This window comes from Lynx rufus, unplaced genomic scaffold (assembly GCF_022079265.1).
Source record: "Lynx rufus isolate CCGP_SWC_20201006 ecotype Redwood Valley unplaced genomic scaffold, mLynRuf1.p SCAF_7, whole genome shotgun sequence".
Classification (NCBI taxonomy): Eukaryota; Metazoa; Chordata; class Mammalia; order Carnivora; family Felidae; genus Lynx; species Lynx rufus.
Genome location: NW_025814889.1, coordinates 49,743,305 through 49,765,110, shown reverse-complemented (window position 1 = coordinate 49,765,110; position 21,806 = coordinate 49,743,305). Strand labels below are relative to the sequence as shown.

At 37.5% G+C, this 21,806-nt stretch overlaps 1 protein-coding gene across 4 annotated transcripts in view; it reads right to left on the bottom strand.

Moving 5' to 3' along the window:
• Window positions 1-2,253: 2,253 nt before the first annotated feature.
• The window catches only part of DERA (deoxyribose-phosphate aldolase), a 119,885-nt gene continuing 100,332 nt past the window's right edge, over window positions 2,254-21,806 (bottom strand). For all 4 annotated transcript variants that reach the window (XM_047066159.1, XM_047066160.1, XM_047066161.1 and 1 more), the window contains 3 exons: window positions 6,554-6,666; window positions 2,805-2,954; window positions 2,254-2,485 (listed from right to left, as the gene is read on the bottom strand). In XM_047066159.1, coding sequence (XP_046922115.1) covers window positions 2,429-2,485; window positions 2,805-2,954; window positions 6,554-6,666 — 320 coding nt within the window. In that variant the 3' untranslated portion in view covers window positions 2,254-2,428. The remainder of the gene's footprint in view (window positions 2,486-2,804; window positions 2,955-6,553; window positions 6,667-21,806) is intronic.

The window sequence follows — 21,806 nt, the reverse complement described above, 5'->3', positions numbered from 1 at the left end:
TACATAAAAAATGACAGAAATACATACTCTCTAAAGTCTCTTGAAGCCGACAGATTATATGATTTGTTGTTTAAAAAGTAACTTTAAGGCCTAATATGGTTTACTGAATAACTGGGACAATTTAGGGTGGGGGTTGTTTTATTAACTTAGAGGCTTTAAACACAAGACCTGGCCCTCACTTCCTGATTGTTACAAAGCATCTGCTACCTATGTTCTGAAGTACACAAATCTGCTCGTAGTAAATCACAGTCACCTCGAAAATGACCTCTTCCTCTTATGTTTTCATAGCAATCAACATTTACTAGGGTCTTCGCATTAAAGTCATCTGTGTTACATTTGATTTCAAGAGCCAGGTAAGGGGCAGACATTCCTGATGAAGAGCCTGATAGTCCTTGGAATAAATTGTCCCCCAAAATATTAGATTATGAACCTTTAGATCAGGCCATGCTCATCAGCCTCTAATAGGTTCGAGGGACTCACAGTCTTAATTTCCTATGTGAATCTATAATTGTCCGCAGGGGTCAATTTCAGTGGACGCCTCATATAAATTAGAATTGAAGATAATGATGCCTGTTCACTTGATCAACTAAAATGACCAGCTGGGTTTAATGGGAGGAAAACAGAAACCCCTGTGAAATTGGAATAGCTTCAAAGGTGATAGAATGTAATTATTTTTCTGCAAAGTTTCTTCTCTAAAGGTGACTGGCCATTGTGCTGTGGGCACCTGGGCTGGTATGTTATGAAGGTGGATATGGTATTCAGAGCAACCAACCGTATCCAAAGGCGTAAGTTAAGAGTTAGCTTTCTGCTAAGGCAAGGGGGAAAGCGGATTTCTTCTCCGTTCTTATTTTAGTCATTTCATTTACAGTTGGAGAGGTGCCGTGGGGACTTGCCTAATTGATTCCCGAGAGGCAAATTCTAATTTAGATTGCTCCAAAAGTGTTTTCTCTTTATAGCCATAAAACATTTTCTAGATTTTGTTGTAATTACCCTCAGGGTAATATAATTTTAGGTCTGAAAGAACCTTGATGTCACCTGCCCAACCCCTTTCTTTTATAGATGAAGAAGCTGAGGTCCAGAGATGTGAACTGACTGAACCAAGGTCATAGAGCTAGAAAGAGGAAGAGGCTGGCTAGAATTCAGCAATGGGATGAAACCAAGACGGATGCCCAGTGTGGGGTTTCCCACTTACGAGCAGCTGGAGACTCGTTCAGGGAGGATAAAAGATTCTCTCTATGAAAATCCCCATTTAAGAAGACTTAGGCACTATAATTCGGTAGAGGTGCCAGCAAGCAAAAATGGCAGAGATGGAAACCTGGAAGAGACAAAGAGCAAAGGCCCGAGTAGACCACAAAGTAGATAACCATCCCCAGAGTGGACAGTGAGCTCTGTGTGTGCTGAGGGACAGCGATACGTGGCATGACTGCACAGACTCAGGAGCCAGACTGTCTGTCCGGGCTTGATTCCTGACTCTGCTCATTTTGAGCTCTGTGATCTCTGACAAGTTGCTTAAGCTCTCTGTGCCTCAGTCCCTCATCTGTATAAAAGGATGATAATATCAGTTCTGTTTTAGGGATTAAATAAGGATTAAATACATTGATCTATGTAAAGAGCTTAGCACATATTAAATGCTACGTTAGTGTTTCCTGCTTTTTCTCCAATCACGATGCCAGAAAATCTTAAAAGTTTCAGAATATATACATAAGTTGTACTCACTAATAATGTTACTAAGGTGCTTTATGATATAAATATACAAAGGCTCTACTAGAGACATTCACAAAGTCATTGATAAAACCTTTTTGTATGTTTAACGGATTACTTGTTCAGTGTGTACTATTAGAATTTATAGTTCCTTTCCAAAACAATAAACTACAGAGGTTTTTTAAAAAGGCAATAGCCATAATGTCATATAACAATGACAGACGTTTCGTTAGCAAAATAATTAATAAAAGAGCGTATCTGTTGTAAAAATTAAAGACAGATTTTCATGGCAGGAAATTAGTGTCAAGTCAGTGATTCCTGGAGTCATTAGACTACGGCTGGCAGCTCTGGAATGCTCCATTTTCTTTGGCTAAAGCACATTTCTTGGGCAGTTTAGCATTTTTTTTTCCCCTTAGAATTTAATGTCATCAAAGTTGTCATTAATATTTTACTTAGAATTTTTTAAGAGGAAATCTTCACAAAATTAACAATGCAGATCATTAAGTAATTAGAGCCATTTCAGATGTGCCTGAAAAGAATACCACGTATGGATTAGTTGTTTTTTCCTTTTATTTTTTGAATTAAATTCAGTGAAAGCTTGAAGGGAAAAAAAAACCCATCAGTTACCTATTTGTTCCCTCATATTTTAACTAAATAATTTTAGCAGTTATGTAGAAAAACACATTTTAAACATCGTTGTAAACAACTTTTCTGGAATCGGTCTGATTTAGGACATAGGAAGATCATGATAGGCTGCATATCTTCCAGTCACATGATGGTAAATCTGTGAGGAAAATCAGAATTCAGTTCATTAATAATGATTATATAGCATATATATCAGTTAATATTTACACTTTTAAATAATAATTAATAATTTAATTGATGTTTCATTATAAAGCCCTATATTATTATGCACTTCAGCAGACTCTGCAGTCAGCCTACTTCAGGTGGAGGTTTGCTTGGAAGAGAACAGAACTTTGGGTACGATGAGGTAAATCCGATGAATTCTTATCTCTAGTTCTCATAGCCCAGTAGGGGTTATTCATTTCTTTCTCAAAAACACACTTGCCAATTTGTGCCAAGGACAACGGATTATTACTCACCTGCCTCTCGATGTCAGAAAGCAGAGTACTGGCACCTATTCGAAAGAGTTCTGGCGTCAGCCATTCGTCTCCTAGCTCTTCTTTTATGAGAGAGAGCCAGGCAAGGGAATCCTTTGCACTGCGGATGCCTCCTGCTGGTTTAAAGCCGATCTAAAAGGGAAGGTGGGAAAGAGAACAATGTTTGTTCCTGGAGTACTTTAAAAACTGGTACTGCATTAATACAGGGTCTCGATTCTCTTTCTCTCTTTCTCTCCTTCTCTTTTTTAAAGTCTATTTCACTTTACCCAGCAAAAGAGCTTAGATCACTGGCTCACGCCCATTCACAGTACAAAATGACTTCTCTAAGATTAATGGGAAGAATGTCACTGCTTCTGAGGAGACACTAATGAGCGTTAATAACCCTCATTAACATTGCACTTATTGGAAAGTCATAAACCTCAACCATCTAAACTATAGCTGTGAACTGGGGATAAACAAGAGAGGTGTCAATAAACAAGGAAAACAGATATCACAAAAGCCCATTCATTCTGCATTTCTACCAGTGAGCCTGGCTAGTCACCTTTCAGTCCTTCATCCTGAGGTGCAAAAGACACACACATGTATTCAAAATAAGAAGAGGGAATCAGTGAGGCCACACAAACCAAACTGGCAGCAATCAGGAAGGAGTGTTGACAGTTGTTTTCATCAATGTAACTGCAGGGACTTTCTTCTAAGTTGTAAGTAGAAAGAGTTATATAAAGCAGCCAGACCACTTAAATAAGTGCAGCAGAAAAAGACAGTGTAGGAACTCTTCACAGTTCAGTAGTCTTTGAAGGTGAACATAAAACAGCACAAGTCAGCCAGTATCTGATGTTTACAAATGATGTCCCCAAATCCATTAGAAATGGATAAATGTGTTCTATAAACAGTAAAACCTGCTTATCTGGATTTACTGGTCTCCAGAACTCGAATCCACTAGCGTAGAGTATCTATAGATGGGAACAATCAAGAAAACACTCTATAGCCAAGTACTAAAGCTCAGGCATTTAAACACTAAGAGCTGTTGATTCGATAGGTAGCACCAACACGGGGTTAACTGCTAAAAGAATGCTAGAGAAGGGAGATGATAAATGCAAGGTCCCATAATTTACCCAAACTAGAAACCTCAGAGTTAACCTAGACTCCGCCATTTTCCTCACCACACCAAACCCAATCAATCAATGGTCAAGTCCTACGAATCTTCTCTCCTTAACTTCCATATCTACCACACACACTTCCTCTCTGCTTTCACTTCTGCCGTATTAGTTTAGACCCTCATTCATTCTCATATGGAATATCGGTCGGTCTCCTTACTGGTTTCCCTGCCTCAGGCACACATGGCCACATGACTAAGCAGCAGCTATACACTGATCCTAACCCTATCTGTCTATTCCTCTGGAGCCCAACTGGCTCTGAAAGAGTGCAGGGACATGAGGCGAGAGGGGGAGATAAATAGGATGAGATTATTTCTTGAGAAGAAGCCCCCAAAATCAATTAGCTTATATTAGCATACATGTTAATCATAGGAGCATTTTTGTCAATTAGGCAGTGCTGCATATAGATTTTTCCATATAGTTCAGTTGTGTCAGCAAGTCTGTTTGGCAATGTTTCTAAAGAGAGGTTCTAGCATAAGTTTATCCTTTTTTTTTTAAGGGAGAGAATATGGAAAACATAAATCTGCAATGAAATCAGTTATGAAATATTAAACCTCTGCTGCTCAGAGTGACACTAATCATGGTCTGGAAGACGGCCCATCACATTTTAAAACTCCCCTTAAATCAATGATGTAGAAAGTTTACAGTCTAACGGCTGCCCAGGCAACTTGTCAACAACCTGAAAGGATGCACCTGATTTGTAGACAGAGACACAGATCCTCACCATGTGAAATCAAACGTGATTATAATGACTATGATTTGACTTGTATCGGTCCACTGTTGATAAAACTGGGGTGAACTTTGGTTGTTAGCTGAGGATAGGGTCAATACAAGTAAAAGGAAAGTACTGGAAGACAGTGAAGAGTCCCTTCTACTGTACACTGACCTAGGATATTGAGCACTTAAAACTTTTACTGAAATTCTTTGCTTGCTGTCTAAGAGATCTCCTGGGAAGGGACTTGTTCATTTTGTATCCCTGTTAACATAGGTTAACATGGCACATAGTTAACCACTCAATTCAATGTCTGTTGAGAACACAACAGGATCGGGTCTCTAATGGTGAGTTTTAATCCTGACTCTGGAGTTTATGAGACACACAGATGCCTGAGGATTACTCCTGATCCAGAAGTGCTAGGGATGAGGGCCCAGGCATCGAACATCTTATTTTGTTGTACTTTGGCACAAAATAGGAACTACTGGTCTAAATGAATAGTAGTGGTCTCAGATGGGAGGGCCAAAGAGAGAGTTCTCTTTTTTAGAGCTAAACATTTTTTTTTTTTTTTAATTTGGATCAATGCAGAAAGGCTACCAAGTAGAGGTTACTCAAATTGAGTCAACTATCATAAGTAAGGTCACAGTAGACAGCATTCCTATTTGTACTTTTTTAAGATATGAAGTTATTCTGAAGGAGAAAATTCTGGAAGAAGTTCATTTCCTCTGAAACCCAGAACATTCTGAAAAGGGGCTCCAGTTCCAAAATGAACTGAAGGTACAGTGACATATACAGTCATCACATCTGGTTGGCACAGGATTAAAGGTCTTTATTTTGGGGTTTCCATTCAGCAGTAATCCAGAGATCAGCTTTTAAAGATGTCTTCTGAGGAAGGGACAGTCTCATTACAAAACAAAACAAAATAAAACAAAACAACCTTTCTCTCCAGTGATACAAAAAAAAAAAAATCCTTTGAGATAATTTGCAGCTAAACAAGCAACTTGAAGCTAAAAGGAAAATCCAAACTCATTTTAAAAAAACACCTCATACGCATTTTTCTTTTTAACTTCCTATGTTTCAAAAAAAATATGTATTATTTTTCGAAAAGCTGACAAAAGCTAGCACATACCCTCCTCAGCTTAACAGTCTTCCAAAGAGCACATCCAACTGCCATAAAACGCAAAAATGGATATTTAATTCAAGAGCTATATAACGTCTAGCTACCTTTTCCCTGCTGTTTCACAGCATTTCATTATTTTGTTTAATAAGTTCATCTCCTCGAGAATTTTCTCTTCACCTCATATTATTAAAAGTAATAAGTTTTTCTGGACCGGGGGTTTCCCAACAGAAAAACCAATTTATGTGTGTCCTTCAATAATGACAGGAAAAGATTATTTCCCATTATATTGCATACTTTTCATATCACCACCACAGCTTATCATTCAATAAATGTTACTCTGCAATTCTTTCCATTCCTCAAGGAAGTTTAATTTCTGCATTAACCTGTTTTCGCTGGCCAACGCCTTACCAGAAAGCCTCTGTGTTGCAGCAGAATTAGTTCGTTAAAGAACCCATTTAGGAATCTCTTGTCAGTGATAAAATTGTCTTCAGTTAATAAAAGGACATAAAGTGAGTTTACATCTTGATCACACATACTTACTCCCACACTCACACTCACTTTCTGCTAATCGCACATTTTTCTCCATGAATGTGTTCTTTTGTAATGAAAGGTAAATTAAACATTTATCTTAATAAAGGTAACTCATTCACACCTTCTGCATATAAAGACAGTTTTTGTGGCTGTAACTAGTATTATAAATAACATTATCTTTACTCCGAAGAAAGATTTGCTGGCAATAATATACCTTGTTTCCAGTTTTCCAGAAGAAATCTCTAATGGCCCGTAGCATTACTATAGCTACTGGGAAAGTGGCATTTACTGTTTCTTTTCCAGTAGAGGTCTTAATAAAATCTGATCCTAAAACAAAAGGAAAAAAAAAACCTCCATGTTAATTAAAATTTTATTTTTTACACATCTTAGCGGAAGAAATGAGTTGTGTAAATTTTTTTCCTGAGGAACACAACTTTATTTTTCATTATCTATCTGAAAAATTAAAAAGAAAATCCCTCTTTAAAATAATTCTATCCATACTTTCCACCCCTCCCCCCCCCTTACTAGAAGATGCATGGAATTAAGTACTGAATGGATTCTGATTCCTAGGGCCCTTGCCTCCATCTTTCCATATCATCAATTAAAATCAAGTTGGTTTATTTAATGCATAACTAAGATGAATAAAAACAATTTTATGCCCTGTGCTTAATATCATTTATCACAACACTTTACTACAAAACTGCAGTGCCCACTCATTTTCCCCTCATTTTCTTATGCTCGACAGAAAGTACTCAGTACGGCTCTGACCATGCAAGAAGAATCACCACTAGCTTATTTGTACTGCGCTGTTCAGTAATGAAAGCCGTGTATCTTCCAACGAGATTAGGAATTTCACGAAAGACATCAACTATTTCATAACCTACAAATACTTTAAATAACTTTCTGTCTCTCAAATGCATCCTAAACTTATTGATGTAGTTTAACAGAATAGCACAGGAGACAAAGAAATGATAATAACAGTTAAGATTCACTGTGTATTATGCACTATTCTTTATTCTAGGTGCTTTACAAGTAATAACTCAGTCATTCCTCACAACACCTGCATAAGTTAAGTACTAATATGATCCCCATTTTAAAGGACAAAATTGGGGCACCTGGGTGGCACAGTCGGTTAAGCGTCCGACTTCAGCCAGGTCACGATCTCGCGGTCCGTGAGTTCGAGTCCCGTGTCGGGCTCTGGGCTGATGGCTCAGAGCCTGGAGCCTGTTTGCGATTCTGTGTCTCCCTCTCTCTCTGCCCCTCCCCCATTCATGCTCTGTCTCCCCCCATTCATGCTCTGTCTCTCTCTGTCCCAAAAATAAAAAAAAAATAAACGCTGAAAAAAAAAATTAAAAAAATAAATAAATAAATAAATAAAAATAAAGGACAAAATTGAGATACAGAAAGGTTAAAATGGGGCTCCTGGGTGGCTTAGTTGGTTGAGCGTCTGACTTCGGCTCAGGTCAAGATCTTAAGGTTCATGAATTCAAGCCCCATGTCGGGCTCTGTGTTGACAGCTCAGAACCTAGAGCCTGCTTAGATTCTGTGTCTCCCTCCCTCCATGCCCCATCCCTTCTCGCACTCTGTCTCTGTCTCTCAAAAAATAAAACGTTGAAAAACAATTTCTTTTAAAAAAGAAGAAGAAATGTTAAATAACCTGCTTGGGGTCACACAGTTAGTAAGGGGACGGCGTAGAATTCTAACCAAAAAAACACAGCTTAACCAATATTATAGTGTCTCCAAGAAACTTACCTAGGGTCACAAAGTCAGGTAGCCAAATAGGGATGCCATCTTTAATGTAGTTATCTAACCTTGAAATACTCAACATGCCCACAGACCAGCAGCATGGGTACCATGGGGGTGCTTGCTAAAAATGCAGACTCTCAGATCCTATACTAGATCAACTGAATCAGAATCTGAATGTAAACAAGGTTCCTAGGGGATTCCTGTGCAAATTCATGGCTCTAGCCCACTGAGTCTGAGGGACCACAGGTAAGGCTAATGTCTGGGATTCTCCCAAGGTGCATCAAAGAAGTGGTCAATGGAAATGTTGGAAAGAAATGGCTAAAACTTTCCCCTTTAGTTTCAAATGGAAAGATACTTCCACAACTATTCTGTGGATGGAAAGGTTCAAATTGACACACCTTTGTAAACACACTGTGTGTGCGGCACAGTGGAAAATACAGCAACAAATAATTCAAGCCCTTGCCCTCAAAAGCATACATTCTAGGTGCAGGTGGAAATGAAACATAAATCCTGGGTAATTACTTGATAGGCTAGAAGTCAGAAGACCTGGTTTTACCTCCTGAACCATCTTGCCTATAAAATACGCCTGAAAATTCTTACTTGCTTCACAGTGTTCGTTATACAAGGAATTAAAAGAGACAATCTATATGAAAGCACTTTGAAAACTCTCAAGCATTATACAAATATAAATGAATCAAAGACTTAGGTAGGGTTTCAATGTGTAAAAATGTGATAGAAATTTTGATTTATGAAAGCAGGTCATCAGAAGCCTTTTTTTTCCTGTGGGTCTATAGACCCACTGGAAGAAATGGAGATATATCTGTCATGCATGCATTTATCTAACGAATATTCACTAAGCACTTACTATGTGCCAGACTCTGTTCTAGATGAGGAAGATAGACCACAAAACAAAACAATAAAGTTCCTACCCTTGTAAGCAGATTTTCTAGAGGAGAAAGACAATAAACAAATGAATATATAACAAATGTCAGTGGAGGTAAGTGCTATGAAGAAAAAAGCAATGTAATGAGGTAGAGAGTGATGGAGTTGGGGAGAGGTAGCCATATTTAAATAGAGTTATCATAAAGGCATCGCTCAGGAGTGATATTCAAATACAAACTGAATGAAAGGTATCACTGAAAAGAACATCACAACCAGGGAAACAGCAAGTGCAAAGAAAGGCCCTTAGGTAGGCATGAGCTGAGTTGATTAATAAATGAACAAATGAATAGGACTACAGAACCAACGTGTGGTCACTACCACACCAGAAAAAAGGCAATCAAGGAGAAGAGATTAAAGCCTCCAAAAAATAGATGTAAGAGGTGAGGGGAACATCCCCAAAGAATTCACAATGAGACCAAGACCAAGATGTGATTTCCTAAAGTGTGACATTGTCTTCTGATTCACTAGAAAGCTTTTGGGTACAACACTGGATATCATGTAAATTCTTTCAAGCATCTTAAAAGATTATTAAGATAAAAGTCCAAGGCCACATTTGGAGGCCTAAAAAAAGCTATGGTCACTTAAAAATCACACAATTTAAAGTTAACCAAAAAAGCCAAACTCCTTTGAAAGAGTCTGGAGGTAGGATAAGGGAGAAGACTCTCCTCCTAACATATTTGGGAGGAGCAGAGCAGAATACCTATCATGATAGCAACAAAAGTCCAGGAGTAGTAACAGTGGCCTACACATAGTGTCTGTCTCTTGTTCTTGGTTGTACGGTAAGCACATTTGAGGGCAGGTGCTATATCTTTCTATGCACTCTGTATCCCCAGAGAATGACACACAAGCAAGGCTCAATAAATGAATTTTGGATGGATGGACAGATGGATGGAAGGAAGGAAGGAAGGAAGGAAGGAAGGAAGGAAGGAAGGAAGGGCAGATGGAGGGATGGAGGGATGGAAGGAAGGATGGATGGATGGATGGATGGATGGATGGACCAAGTGGTAAACAGAGGGCCACAGCTACCAAGAAAAAGCAATCTACAATATTTCCTACCTTTAACTGACTAATGGGAAAGGAAAGACAGTTTTGAGTTTCATCCCAGTTCAGGTAACAAAACTGGACAGGTGACTCAGAAGAATACATTATTTTATTTATTTTTAAATGAATTTTAAATTTTAGAACAGATCTAAATCTACAGAAACATTGTAAAGCTAGTACAGAGAATCCCCATAAACCCTACACCCAGTTTCCCCTATTATTAAAAACTTTTATCCATATGGTACATTTGTTACAATTAATGAAGCAATATAGACATATTGCTATTAACCCAAATCCCTATTTTATTTAGATTTCTTTAGTTTTATTTAGAATCCAGTTGCACCCAGGATAGTATGATGTGTACATCTGTCATATCTCCATGGTTTCCTCGTGGCTGTGACAGTTTCTTGGACTTGCCTTGTTTTGATGACTGTTAACAGTTTTGAGGAGTACTGGTCAGGTATTTTGTAAAATGTCCCCCATTTGGGACTTGTCTGACATATCTCTCATTTTGATTAAACTGGGGTGATGGGTTTTTGGGGAGGAAGACCACAGAGGTAAAGTGCCATTCTCACAGTATCACATCAAGCGTACCTACCATTGACATGATTTACCACTGTTGATGTCGACTGTAAACACTTGGGAGGTAGGATTTGCCACGTTTGTCCACTGCAAAGTCACTCTCTTTTCTCTACTTTCCATACTGTACCCCTTGGAAAGAAGCCCTTATGTGAATCCCACACTTGCATGGGAGACTTGTCTGCTCCCATGTACATATTTATGATCATTTCTAGCAGTACAGACTCGGAGATATACTTGGGTTTATAATCCAGTTCATTATTTTCTTGCTCAAATGGTTCTACCTTTGGCCACTGGGAGCTCTTTCAGTTGCTTCCTATATACCTTTGACACACCTCCACCATGGAGCATTTTTATTTTTTAAGCACTTACTCTGGTATTGCCAAATGCTCCAGGCTCATCTTTTATGTTTTCTGCCCCAGTCTGAGAATAAGCCCTAGTTACTTTTATTAGAGAATGGTATTAGAACCCCAAATCTTGGTGCTAGGCATACTCACTGTTACTGCAGGGGCTTGTTTCTGGCTCTCTCAGCTGCCTAGCAAAGAAATATACATGTGTATACTAACCCACTTATATATACACATCTATTAATAATTCCATGTTTAACTATATTACACTAAATATGCATAATACTGATGTCTCCAACTCAGACTCATCACCACATGGATCATTCTAGCCCCTTCCCCCTCTGGAAACTGCCATTTCAACAGTGAGGAACCTGGCACCTACCATCTGTCATTCATTTATTTAACCGCGCACATCCAGTATCCATGTGGAGCACTATCAGAATTGTTACCCACACCATGGGAAATAACTTTATCAACTACTCCACGGTGCTAATGTGCAGTTTCATTTGCCTTTAGCCTTACAGCCCACCCTCATTTATAGTGTTATGTGGGTCAGCACCTTTCTTCCCACTTCCTTTAGTAAGGCTGTTTCATACATGTGTAACATAGTCAGATTCTTTGCTCAGAGCCAGCATTCTATCCTAGAATCCCCTAATCTCCTAAATTATATATATATATATTTTTTTTTATCTGTATACATTAAGGGTCACATTTTGTGAAGCTTCTAGTGGTTCTGACAAACGTGCAGGGTCATGCATCAACCATTACAGTATCACACAACACATTCACAACTCTGCTTCACATTTTCATCTTCCCCCACACGCACTGGCAACCACTGATCATAAACTATTGGAACAGTTTTGCCTTTTCCAGAATGTCATGTATTGGAATCATCCAGCCTTTCAGACTGGCTTTTTCACTTAGCAATATGCATTAATAAAATGTTTTAATGTTTATTTATTTTTGAGAGAGGGAGAGAGAGAGAGAGAGAGAGAGACAGAGAGAGAGACAGAGAGAGTGAGGGAGGGGAAGAGAGAGTGAGGGAGGGGAAGAGAGAGAGGGAGACACAGAATCCAAAGCAGGTTCCAGGCTCTGAGCTGTCAGCACAGAGCCTGATGTGAGGCTTGAACCCACGAACTGTGTGATCATGACCTGAGCCAAGTCAGACCCTCAACTGACTGAGCCACCCAGGTGCCCCAGCAATATGCATTTAAGATTCACTGGTGTCTTTTCATGGCTTGATAGTTCATTTCTTTTTATTGATAAATAATATTCCATTGTATTCATGTACCACAATTATATTCATCCACTCACTTATTAAAGGATATCTTGGTTGCTTCAGTTTTGGGCAATGATGAATAAAACTGCTACAAACACTCATATGCAGGATTTTGTGTAGACATAAATTTTCAAATAAGTTGGGCAAATACAGAGAGGGCAACTGCTAGATTACATGGTAAAACCACATTTTGCTTTGAAATAAACTGCCAAATTATTTTTCAAAGTAGCTGTATCATTTTGCACTCCCAATAGCAGTGAATGAGAGTTCCTGATGCTCTATATCCTCACGAGCAATTAGTGTCATCAGTTTTTGAATTTTATCCAGTCTAATAGGTGCACATATAGATTACATACATATTTTTGTCAGATTATACCTAAGTATTCAATTTATGGATCGCTGTTATAAATGATAGGTTTTTTGAGTTTCAAATTCCAACCGTTCACACTGCTGGTGGATAGGAAAGCAATAGACTTTTTATATTAACCTTGTACCATGAAGCCTTGGTAAACTCACTTAGTAGTTTCAAGAGTTTGTTAGCCTGGGGGGATTTTCTCCACAAATGATGATGTCATCTGCAAACAAAGACAGCTTTATATCGTTCTTCCTGTAAATTTTTTCTTGTGGTTGTCGTCACAAATTATAACAAACTTGGTATCTTAAAACAATAGAGATCTATTTTCTCGCAGTTCTGTATGGCAGAAGTCCAAAATCAAGTTGTCCGCAGGGCTGAACACCTTGTGGGGGCTCTAGGGCAAATCTGTTCCCGAACTCGCCCCGCTTCCTCTAGGGGCCAGCATTCCTTGGTTGCATCACTTTGACCTCTGCCTCCGTCTTCTCATGGCCTTCTTTTCTGGGTATAAACCTAATCATCCTCTACTTCTCTCTGATAATAACATTTGTGATGGTATTTAGGTCCCACTTGGATAATCCTGAATAATCACTTCATCTCCAGACTCTTAATCATGTCTGCAAAGGCTTTTTTGGTTTTCCCCAAAAAAAGTTAATAGTCAGATTCTGGAGATGTGGTTATACCTCTAGGAGCCATTATTAGCCTACCACACCTCCCAATTTGTATTTATCTAATTTCCTTCTCTTATCTTCTTGCAGTAGGTAGGGCTTTCCAGTACAGTGTTGAATAGGAATAGTGAGGGAGAACACTCTTGCCTTCTTCTTAAGGAGACCTTTGGGGATAGTGTCTAGTTGCTCATACATGTGTTAGCTAAAGTTTGTTTGTAGATTTTCTTTACCAAGCTAAGAACATTCCCCACTATTCCTAGTTTGATGAGAGCTTTTATTATAAACAGATGTTAAAATCTGTCATATGCCTTATCTGTGATAATTGATATGACCATATGATGTTTCCTCTTTAGTGTATTGATATGGTCAATTACATTACACTGAACCAGGCTTGCATATCTGGAGTAAATCCCCCTGTGTCGTGGCATATAATTCTTTCTATACATTGTTGAGTTCATTTTACTAACATGTTGTTGAAGATTATTTTTTTGCATTATATTCAAGAGTGATACTGATTTATGGTTTTCCTTTCTTGTCTCTATCTGGTTTTGGTATTGGGGTAATGATGGTCTCACAAAGTGAGCATTCTCTCTTCTTCTATTTTCTGGAAGACATTGTAGAGAATTGATATTCTTTCTTCCTTAAATGTTTGGTAGAATTCATCAGTGAAACCATCTTTAGCCAGTGCTTTCCTTTTTGGAAGGGTTTAATTTTTCTTTAATAATTTATTACATTATTAAATAATAAAATTATTTTATAATATTCTAGAATTAAAATACAGTTTTATGACATAGCTTATAACATAGTTTATATAAATATATACTTACATATTTACTATTATATATAATATTTACAAAATAAATTAAAATTAAAATTACTTCTTTGATAGATACAGGCTTATTTGGGATTATTTCTCCTCGCAGGTATCAATCCAACTAAATCGATAATCACTTTAAATGTTAGTGGTCAAAATGCACCAGTTGAAATCAGAGATTGATATGAAACAAGACCCTTCTATATGTTGTTTATAAGAAATCCACTTGAAAAATAAAGAATCAGGGGACACCTGGGTGGCTCAGTAGATTAAGCTCAGGTCATAATCTTGCAGTTTGTGAGTTCGAGCCCCTCGTTGGGCTCCATGCTGACAGTATGAAGCTTTCTTGGGATTTTCTCTCTCTCCCTCTCTCTGTCCCTGCCCTGTTTAAGAAGGCTCTCTCTCTCTCTCAAAAATAAATAAACATTAAAAAAAATATGAAGATTCAGAAGGTTAAAAATAAAGGGATGGAAGAAGATATAACATTAATCAAAGTAAAGCAGAAGAACCTGTATTAATTTCAGACAAAGCAGACTTAAGAAAAAGGAACATTATCAGGGATAAAAAAAAGGGTTTTACAGAATGATAAAGGGGCCATTTCTCCAACGAAACATAACAATCCTAAACATGTATACACCTGACAATAGAGCATCAAAATACATGAGGCATAATCTGGAAAGAACTAAAGAGAGAAACAGACAAATCTACTATTATAGCTGGAGACTTCAAAACCCCTCTTTCAGTAATTGATAACTCAAGTAGAATATGAGCAAAGATGTATTTCACTTGAATAGCTTTATCAATCAGTTATCAATTATCATGATCAAACTGACATGTATAGGAAACTAAAAACAAAAAACAACAGTAGACTACATATTCTAAAATTCAGATAAGACATTCATCAAGATAGGGCTTTTTGTCTTACTTTTGTCTTTATTTTTACATCTCTTTTTCTGCCTTCTCTAGCTTTAATTGAACATTTTCTATAGTTCCATTTTATCTCCTCTCAGCATATCAATTATACTTACTATTATACATTCTTTTAGTGTTGCCCTAGAGTTTTCAATATACATTTTTAACGAATTTAAGTCTATCTTCAATACTATACTGCTACTTCAATACCATACCACTAGATACTGGGAGGTATCTTTTAACAAAGTATTCCTAATTCCTCCTTTCTATCCCATCCATACAGGATTAAATGCCCAGTACATTCTTACTATTATTTTAAACAGTTATCTTTTAGATTAATTGAGAAAGAAAAGTAATTTTATTTTTCATATATTCTCTTCTGATGTTCCTTTTTTTATATATAGATCAGAATTTCTGACATATATCATTTTCTGTCTCCTTGAAGAACTTCTTTCAGCATTTCTTATAGGGCAGGTCTGCTTGGCAGTGAATTCCCTCAGTTATACATGTCTGAGCTCCTTCACTTCTGAAGGATAATTTCACTGGATATCGATTTCTTGCTTGGGTTTTTTTTCTTCGAACACTATGAGTGTTCATTCTATAAGTACTTTATTCTACTCACTTCTTGCTGACATGGTTCCCATTGAGAAGTCTACTGTAATTATTTCCTTTTTCTTCTATAGGTAAGGTGTTTTCTTTCTCTGGCCTTTTTCAAGATTTTCAATTTGTCTTTGGTTTCCTTTGGTTTGAATATGATATATTTAGGTATAGTTTTTTGGTTTTTTTCCCCCATATTTATCCTTTTAGGTGTTATCTGAGCTCCCTGGATCTGTGGTTTGATATCTGTCATTAATTTTGGAAAATTCTTGGCCATTAATTCAAATATGTTGTCTGCTCCATTTTCTCTTTCTTCTTCTAGTATCCCAATTATATATGTATTACACGTTAGAAATTGTCCCTCAGTTTTTATTGTTTTTCTAAATCTTTTTTTTAAAGTTTATTCATTTTTGAGAGAGAGAGAGAGAGAGAACACACAAGTGGTGGGGGGACAGAGAGAGAGGGAGAGAGAATCCCAAGTAGGCTCCCCACTGTCAGCACAAAGATGGATGCAGGGCTTGAACTCATGAAACATATGACCTGAGCCAAAACCAAGAGTCAAATGCTTAGCTGACTGAACCACCCAGGACCCCACTGTTTTCTGTTCTGTTTGTTGTTGTTGTTTTCTTATCCTTTTATCTCTTTATGCTTCAGTTTAGGAGGTTTCTTTGGATCTATCTTCAATGGTCACTCATTGTATCCAGTCTTCTCATGAGCTCATCAATGCAGTCTTCATTTCTGTTCCAGTGTTTCTGATTTCTAGCTTTTCCTTTTGAATATTTCTTAGAGTTTCTATCTCTCTGCTTACATTAACTATCCTTTCATGTTGTCTATTTTCTCCATTAGAATTAACATATTAGTCAAAATTATCTTAAATATCTCTGATAATTTCAATATCTATATCATGTCTGAATCTGGTTCTGATGTTTGTTTTGTCTCTACAGACTGTGTTTTTTCTTGGGTTTTAGCATCTCTTGTAATTTTTTGTTGAAAGTCAGTATGACATTAGGAACAGGCCTTTTGTGTCAGATTTTATGCTAATCTAATCAGGAACCAAGCTGTATTTTATGTTTGCTGTAGCCACCAGTGCCAAAGTCTTCAAGTGCCATCATATCCTTGTTGTGGTCCATCGTGTTTACTTTGGGTTTCCTAAGTGTTCCTCCTCAGAGAGAGTCTCTGTCTTTTAGCTCTGTTATCTACAATCCACTAATTACTGGAACCCTGTTGGTGCAGTGATAATGTATAGGGAAGAACAAGTATTTCATAATCTTATGGTTAAACTTTTAGTGGACCAATGTGCCTAGATTGTACCCTTCACAAATGTGTATTAGCTTTTCTCTCCTACTTTGATGAGGCAGGAAGAGTGAAAGGGAAATGCCCTCCCAGGTGAGATAAAACTCGAGCAAATTCTTTTGTCCTGGAGAGCAGGTCTTTGTTAAGGAGAATGCTCTGTGTATATTTTGCAAAGATTATCTTCCCCTTACCCTGTGATAGCCAAGAGAAGAAACTTCTTGGCTCTTCACTGTGAGAACCTGGGGTTCCACGAGGTAAATCTCACAAATATGCCAGCACCCTATGCAGCCTCTAACAAGTGGTCAAAAAATTACCACTTAAAGAGGACCTGGGTGGCTCGGTCGTTTGAGCATCTGACTTCAACCAGGTCATGATCTCATGGTTCTGGAGTTTGAGCCCCACATTGGGCTCTGTGCTGACAGCTCAGGGTCTGGCATCTGCTTCAGATTCTGTGTGTCCCTCTCTTTCTGCCCCTCCCCGACTCATCCTCTGTCTCTATCTCTCGAGAATACATTAAAAAAATTTTTTTTAAATTACCACTTAAGTGTTCTTGCCAGTTTATGGCTCTTGCAGGTAAGTAAGCAGATCTTAGTTGACTCTCAGGAGTCGCTCTCTCCATATATCAGAGTGGGAGTTTGCCCTGAGGCCTAAGTTCTTTGCAAGGTCTGGGAAAAGCCACTGATTTTCAGTGTATTCATCTTTTTTTTTTCTCCTCCAAGAGCAGAAATGACAACTTCCAAGCTCTTTACATGTCAGGAAGTTCTTAAATATCAAGACAAGGCTTTATTGTCTAGATATCAGGTATAGATAAAGATACAAATTATATATAGTATTTAAGGTGTTTCAGGTACATGCCAAGTAACTTATGGTCAACGAAAATTGGAAAGGCCTGCAGAAATTCACTTTAGCTAAAATGACAAATGAAGGCTTCACGGAACAGACAGAATTTGGTATGAACCTTGAAGAAGACATAAAATGTAAAGACGAGAGGGCAGAAGAAAGAGTACCGCCATCAGAAGAAACACTGAAAGCACAGAAGGATGAGACACATCCTTAAACGATAATAAATGGATCCATCTAAGGAAACTCTGTGAGGGACAGGAAGCATGACAGATGGCAGTAGTGATATTTGGGGGTAGGGGGTGTCGATGTGTGTTTTAGAACGTGCAACTTTTAGAGTCTGGGGTGTGTTGGATCTCGTGACGACAACTGAGAGCCAGAGACCACACAAGAGATTAAAATTGCAGTTCGGGCATACAGCTATTTCTTTATATCCAGGACTATGACCTAGCTTTAATTACACAAAATACTTCAGAAAGTACATTAGTATTTTACTACTGTCAAAAGAACAATGGATTTTCCAGTGGGACTAAGTGGGCACACACTTTTGTTTTACTCCTTATTTTAATATTGCTTCCCTTGCCCCTCTGCTAAAACAAAAAATTACCATAGAGAAATAAATGCTACATTTCAAATTATCCACATCACAGAGCACCATAAACTCTCCTCGGGGCTCATGTAAATCCAACATTAACCAAGCTCACCTCTGCTCAGCTTTGGGGGAAAACCCTTATGAGAAAATATCTCACAATTAAAATAGCTATCCATATAAATGTTCCTCCATCAGTGCCCACAATTTCAAGGAAATGACTAAACTAGGAGATAAAAGGCCTGAAAAGTCAAAAGCAACACATTAAATAGACTAGAATTCAACTGTGGTTAGTTGAAATTAACATTAATAATAAATTCATAGTATTACATTCAATTGTATTTTTTTATTTTCTTAATCTGAAATCTCTAGCACAATACTTTTTTTTGTGGTCTAAAGCAACTCAAAGCTTTTCTAAGGCCTATAATTACAAGTCTCCATGGTATAGTTTCATTAAAAACTTTCATTAAACAACAGCTGCCCTTGTATATGGTCTTCTAATCAATTTGGTCAAACAGAATGACTTCTAATCAGCTGTTGATAAAAATAGAAGATGAAATTTTAATTCTAATAGATTAACCACAAACTCAAGACAGTCTTCAAAATCCATCTAGCTCTATTCTCCAGTGGATTTAATGACTATTCAGCAACTCATTACTAAATAGAACAAGATGAACATTTTCCAGTTCATTAAAGAAATGTACTATGTATTTTTGCATTGTCCTCATGATTCGTTACAGGGAGTCTTAATTACAAGATAATGGATAATGGTTATTAAATGCAGACTGCAGTAATGAAGCTCTATTCATTTGCGAACCTCAGAGACTGCAAAGAGAGGAAAATAAAATTACTAGCTTCAAAAGATTAACGGATCAAATTATTATTCAATTTTGAAAATCTCATTCAGACTTCATAGAAACAAGAAGAGATTAAAAACTAGTATTAAGACCACAGTAGTACATTAAAAAAAATAATATCTTAAGGCTATTACTGCATAATAAGCTTCAGATGTGATTATTAGAAAAACATATAGCTAACAATGGGAAAACATACATTTTTATTTCCTGAACAAATCTTATTTATGAGATAGGAAGTTACTAGTAGGATCTTAAAGACAGTCTTGGTGAACACAGAAGATACATGCTCCTGTGTTACAAAAGAACAGCACAATGGAAGGTATTATTAACATTTTATACTTCGTTAATGAAAAATAGGATTTAAAATCAACTGCTGCTTGAGAAAGCTTGTCATTAAGTGGAATTCATGCCAACCCTATAATAAGAGCTTCTGGGCACATTATTCATTAGCACCATGTTTTCTATGCTCTCTAAGAAACTACCTTAAAGTTAGCAAGAGAGTTTTGTATGGTAATTCTGGTAATTCTGACACTAATTTATACTTGCAATCTGCAATGGGACTTTTTTTTTTTTAATTTTTTTTTTAACGTTTATTTATTTTTGAGACAGAGACAGAGCATGAACGGGGGAGGGGCAGAGAGAGAGGGAGACACAGAATCGGAAACAGGCTCCAGGCTCTGAGCCATCAGCCCAGAGCCTGACGCGGGGCTCGAACTCCCGGACCGCGAGATCGTGACCTGGCTGAAGTCGGACGCTTAACCGACTGCGCCACCCAGGCGCCCCGGGACTTTTTTTTTTAAACAAATATAATGTACAAAAATATGAAGCCCCAAATTAAAACATATTCTTTGATACTGTATTCTTTTGATCAACATAGGCTTGAAAATAATTTGGGGTGAGATATCAAGATCCAGTGTTATGGCTTAAGAACTGGCCAGAGTAAAGATGGAAGCAGAAAGCCTCTGGGGAGGTATCAATATGATGCTAATACTCAGTCTGGAGACAATTAAACCCACAAAGACAGCCTTACAAGATCCAGGGATAATAGCTAACTTTATGAAAAAGGGGGTCGGGGGTGTGTCCTAAAAGAGAGAGGAAAAGCTGAAGAAGGAAAGAAAAATAAATAACACCTGCTTTCTCAGTTCTTTCCTTTGATCTAAATAGTGAGCTCTGAAAATACTCCTCAGTTGGTCTAGTCCGTCACGTGAGAAACGCAACAGAACATCGTAATTAAGCAGTAAGGCATGTTCAAGCAGAATGGCAATCAGAAAGCAATCACAATCTCGGAGTTAGGAAATATCTCAAATACCCCAAGGGTAAGATTAGTTCATGATAACCACATTCCTCGCAGTTGCCTTCTCCTCAATAAAAATAAAAATGTGGCCATTTAAAATAATGCCGAACAGTATGATTCAAATGGAATACAAGGTGGGGACTCTGACTATATAATCCTTGGTAATTGACAGTAATGTCCCTGGGAGAATTTTCTAAACCATTATGTTAACCATACAAAGATATGTGTTAGAACTGCTTGACACAAACAAGAGTCCCTGAGTTATGTCTAATATGACAAGAAGTTTCCTTTCACTTCTAAAACTTAGGTTATTTGAAATGAGTTTCATAACCGTAATAATGCTGCAGATGACGTTCCAATCAATGCAAACAGCATCTCTTTTAGAGTGAATTCAAATTGTTTAATCTTTCAAACAACTCTAAATGGTTTTTGTTTATTGTTTTGTTTTTTTATTTTACAAATTTGGAAAAAGAAAAGGATTATTTAACTCAACTATTTATGAGACCATATTGTCAGCATTTTGGACTAAGAGTCAAACTGAGAGACAACAGAATGTTTTCTAAACCTAGCTCTATGCCTCCTCTAATTTTTAATATTGCATTAGTGCTCCTGAGGATATCTATAAATATCTACATGAGTTAACAGTTCAGAAAGGAGCTCCCCATGGGGTGCCTGGGGGGCTCAGTCAGTTGAGTGTCCGATTTCAGCTCAGGTCATGATCTTACATTTGAGGGATCAAGCCTGGTGTCAGGCTCACACAGAGCCCGCTTGAGATTCTCTTTCCCTCTCTGTCTCCCTCTCTGCCTGCCCCTCCCTTCTCAAAATAAATAAATAAACATTTTTAAAAAAGAAAAAAAAGAGCTCCCCAAAATCATGCTACACTTCTGAGTTCTTATCTCTCCTCTTCCCACTCCCCCTTTTGAGTAAGGGTATCAGGGAAGGAGAGCTGGGACAGGTGAGCCCCAGAAGGTCTGAAACTAAAACAAAGGTTCTCGGTAAAATTAAGATAGTGGGGATAGTTGCAAAACTTTGTGAACATACTAAAAATCCCTGAACTGTATACTTTCAAGGTGTCTATCTTATGGAAATTTTATCTCAGCTTAAAATAAAAAACAAAAGACAATGTGTTCATGAGAGAAAAGGGGGGAAGGCAAAAAACTAATAAAGCTAACTTTACATAAAATTATCAATTAGTTGACAAATCAAGTATATATAATCAACTGTACCCTTACCCTTTTCTTGAACACATGTTAACACTATTCCTAGTCCTCTCTGTAAGTGGTTCCTATTAGCTGCCAAGTAGGACATCCACAATCC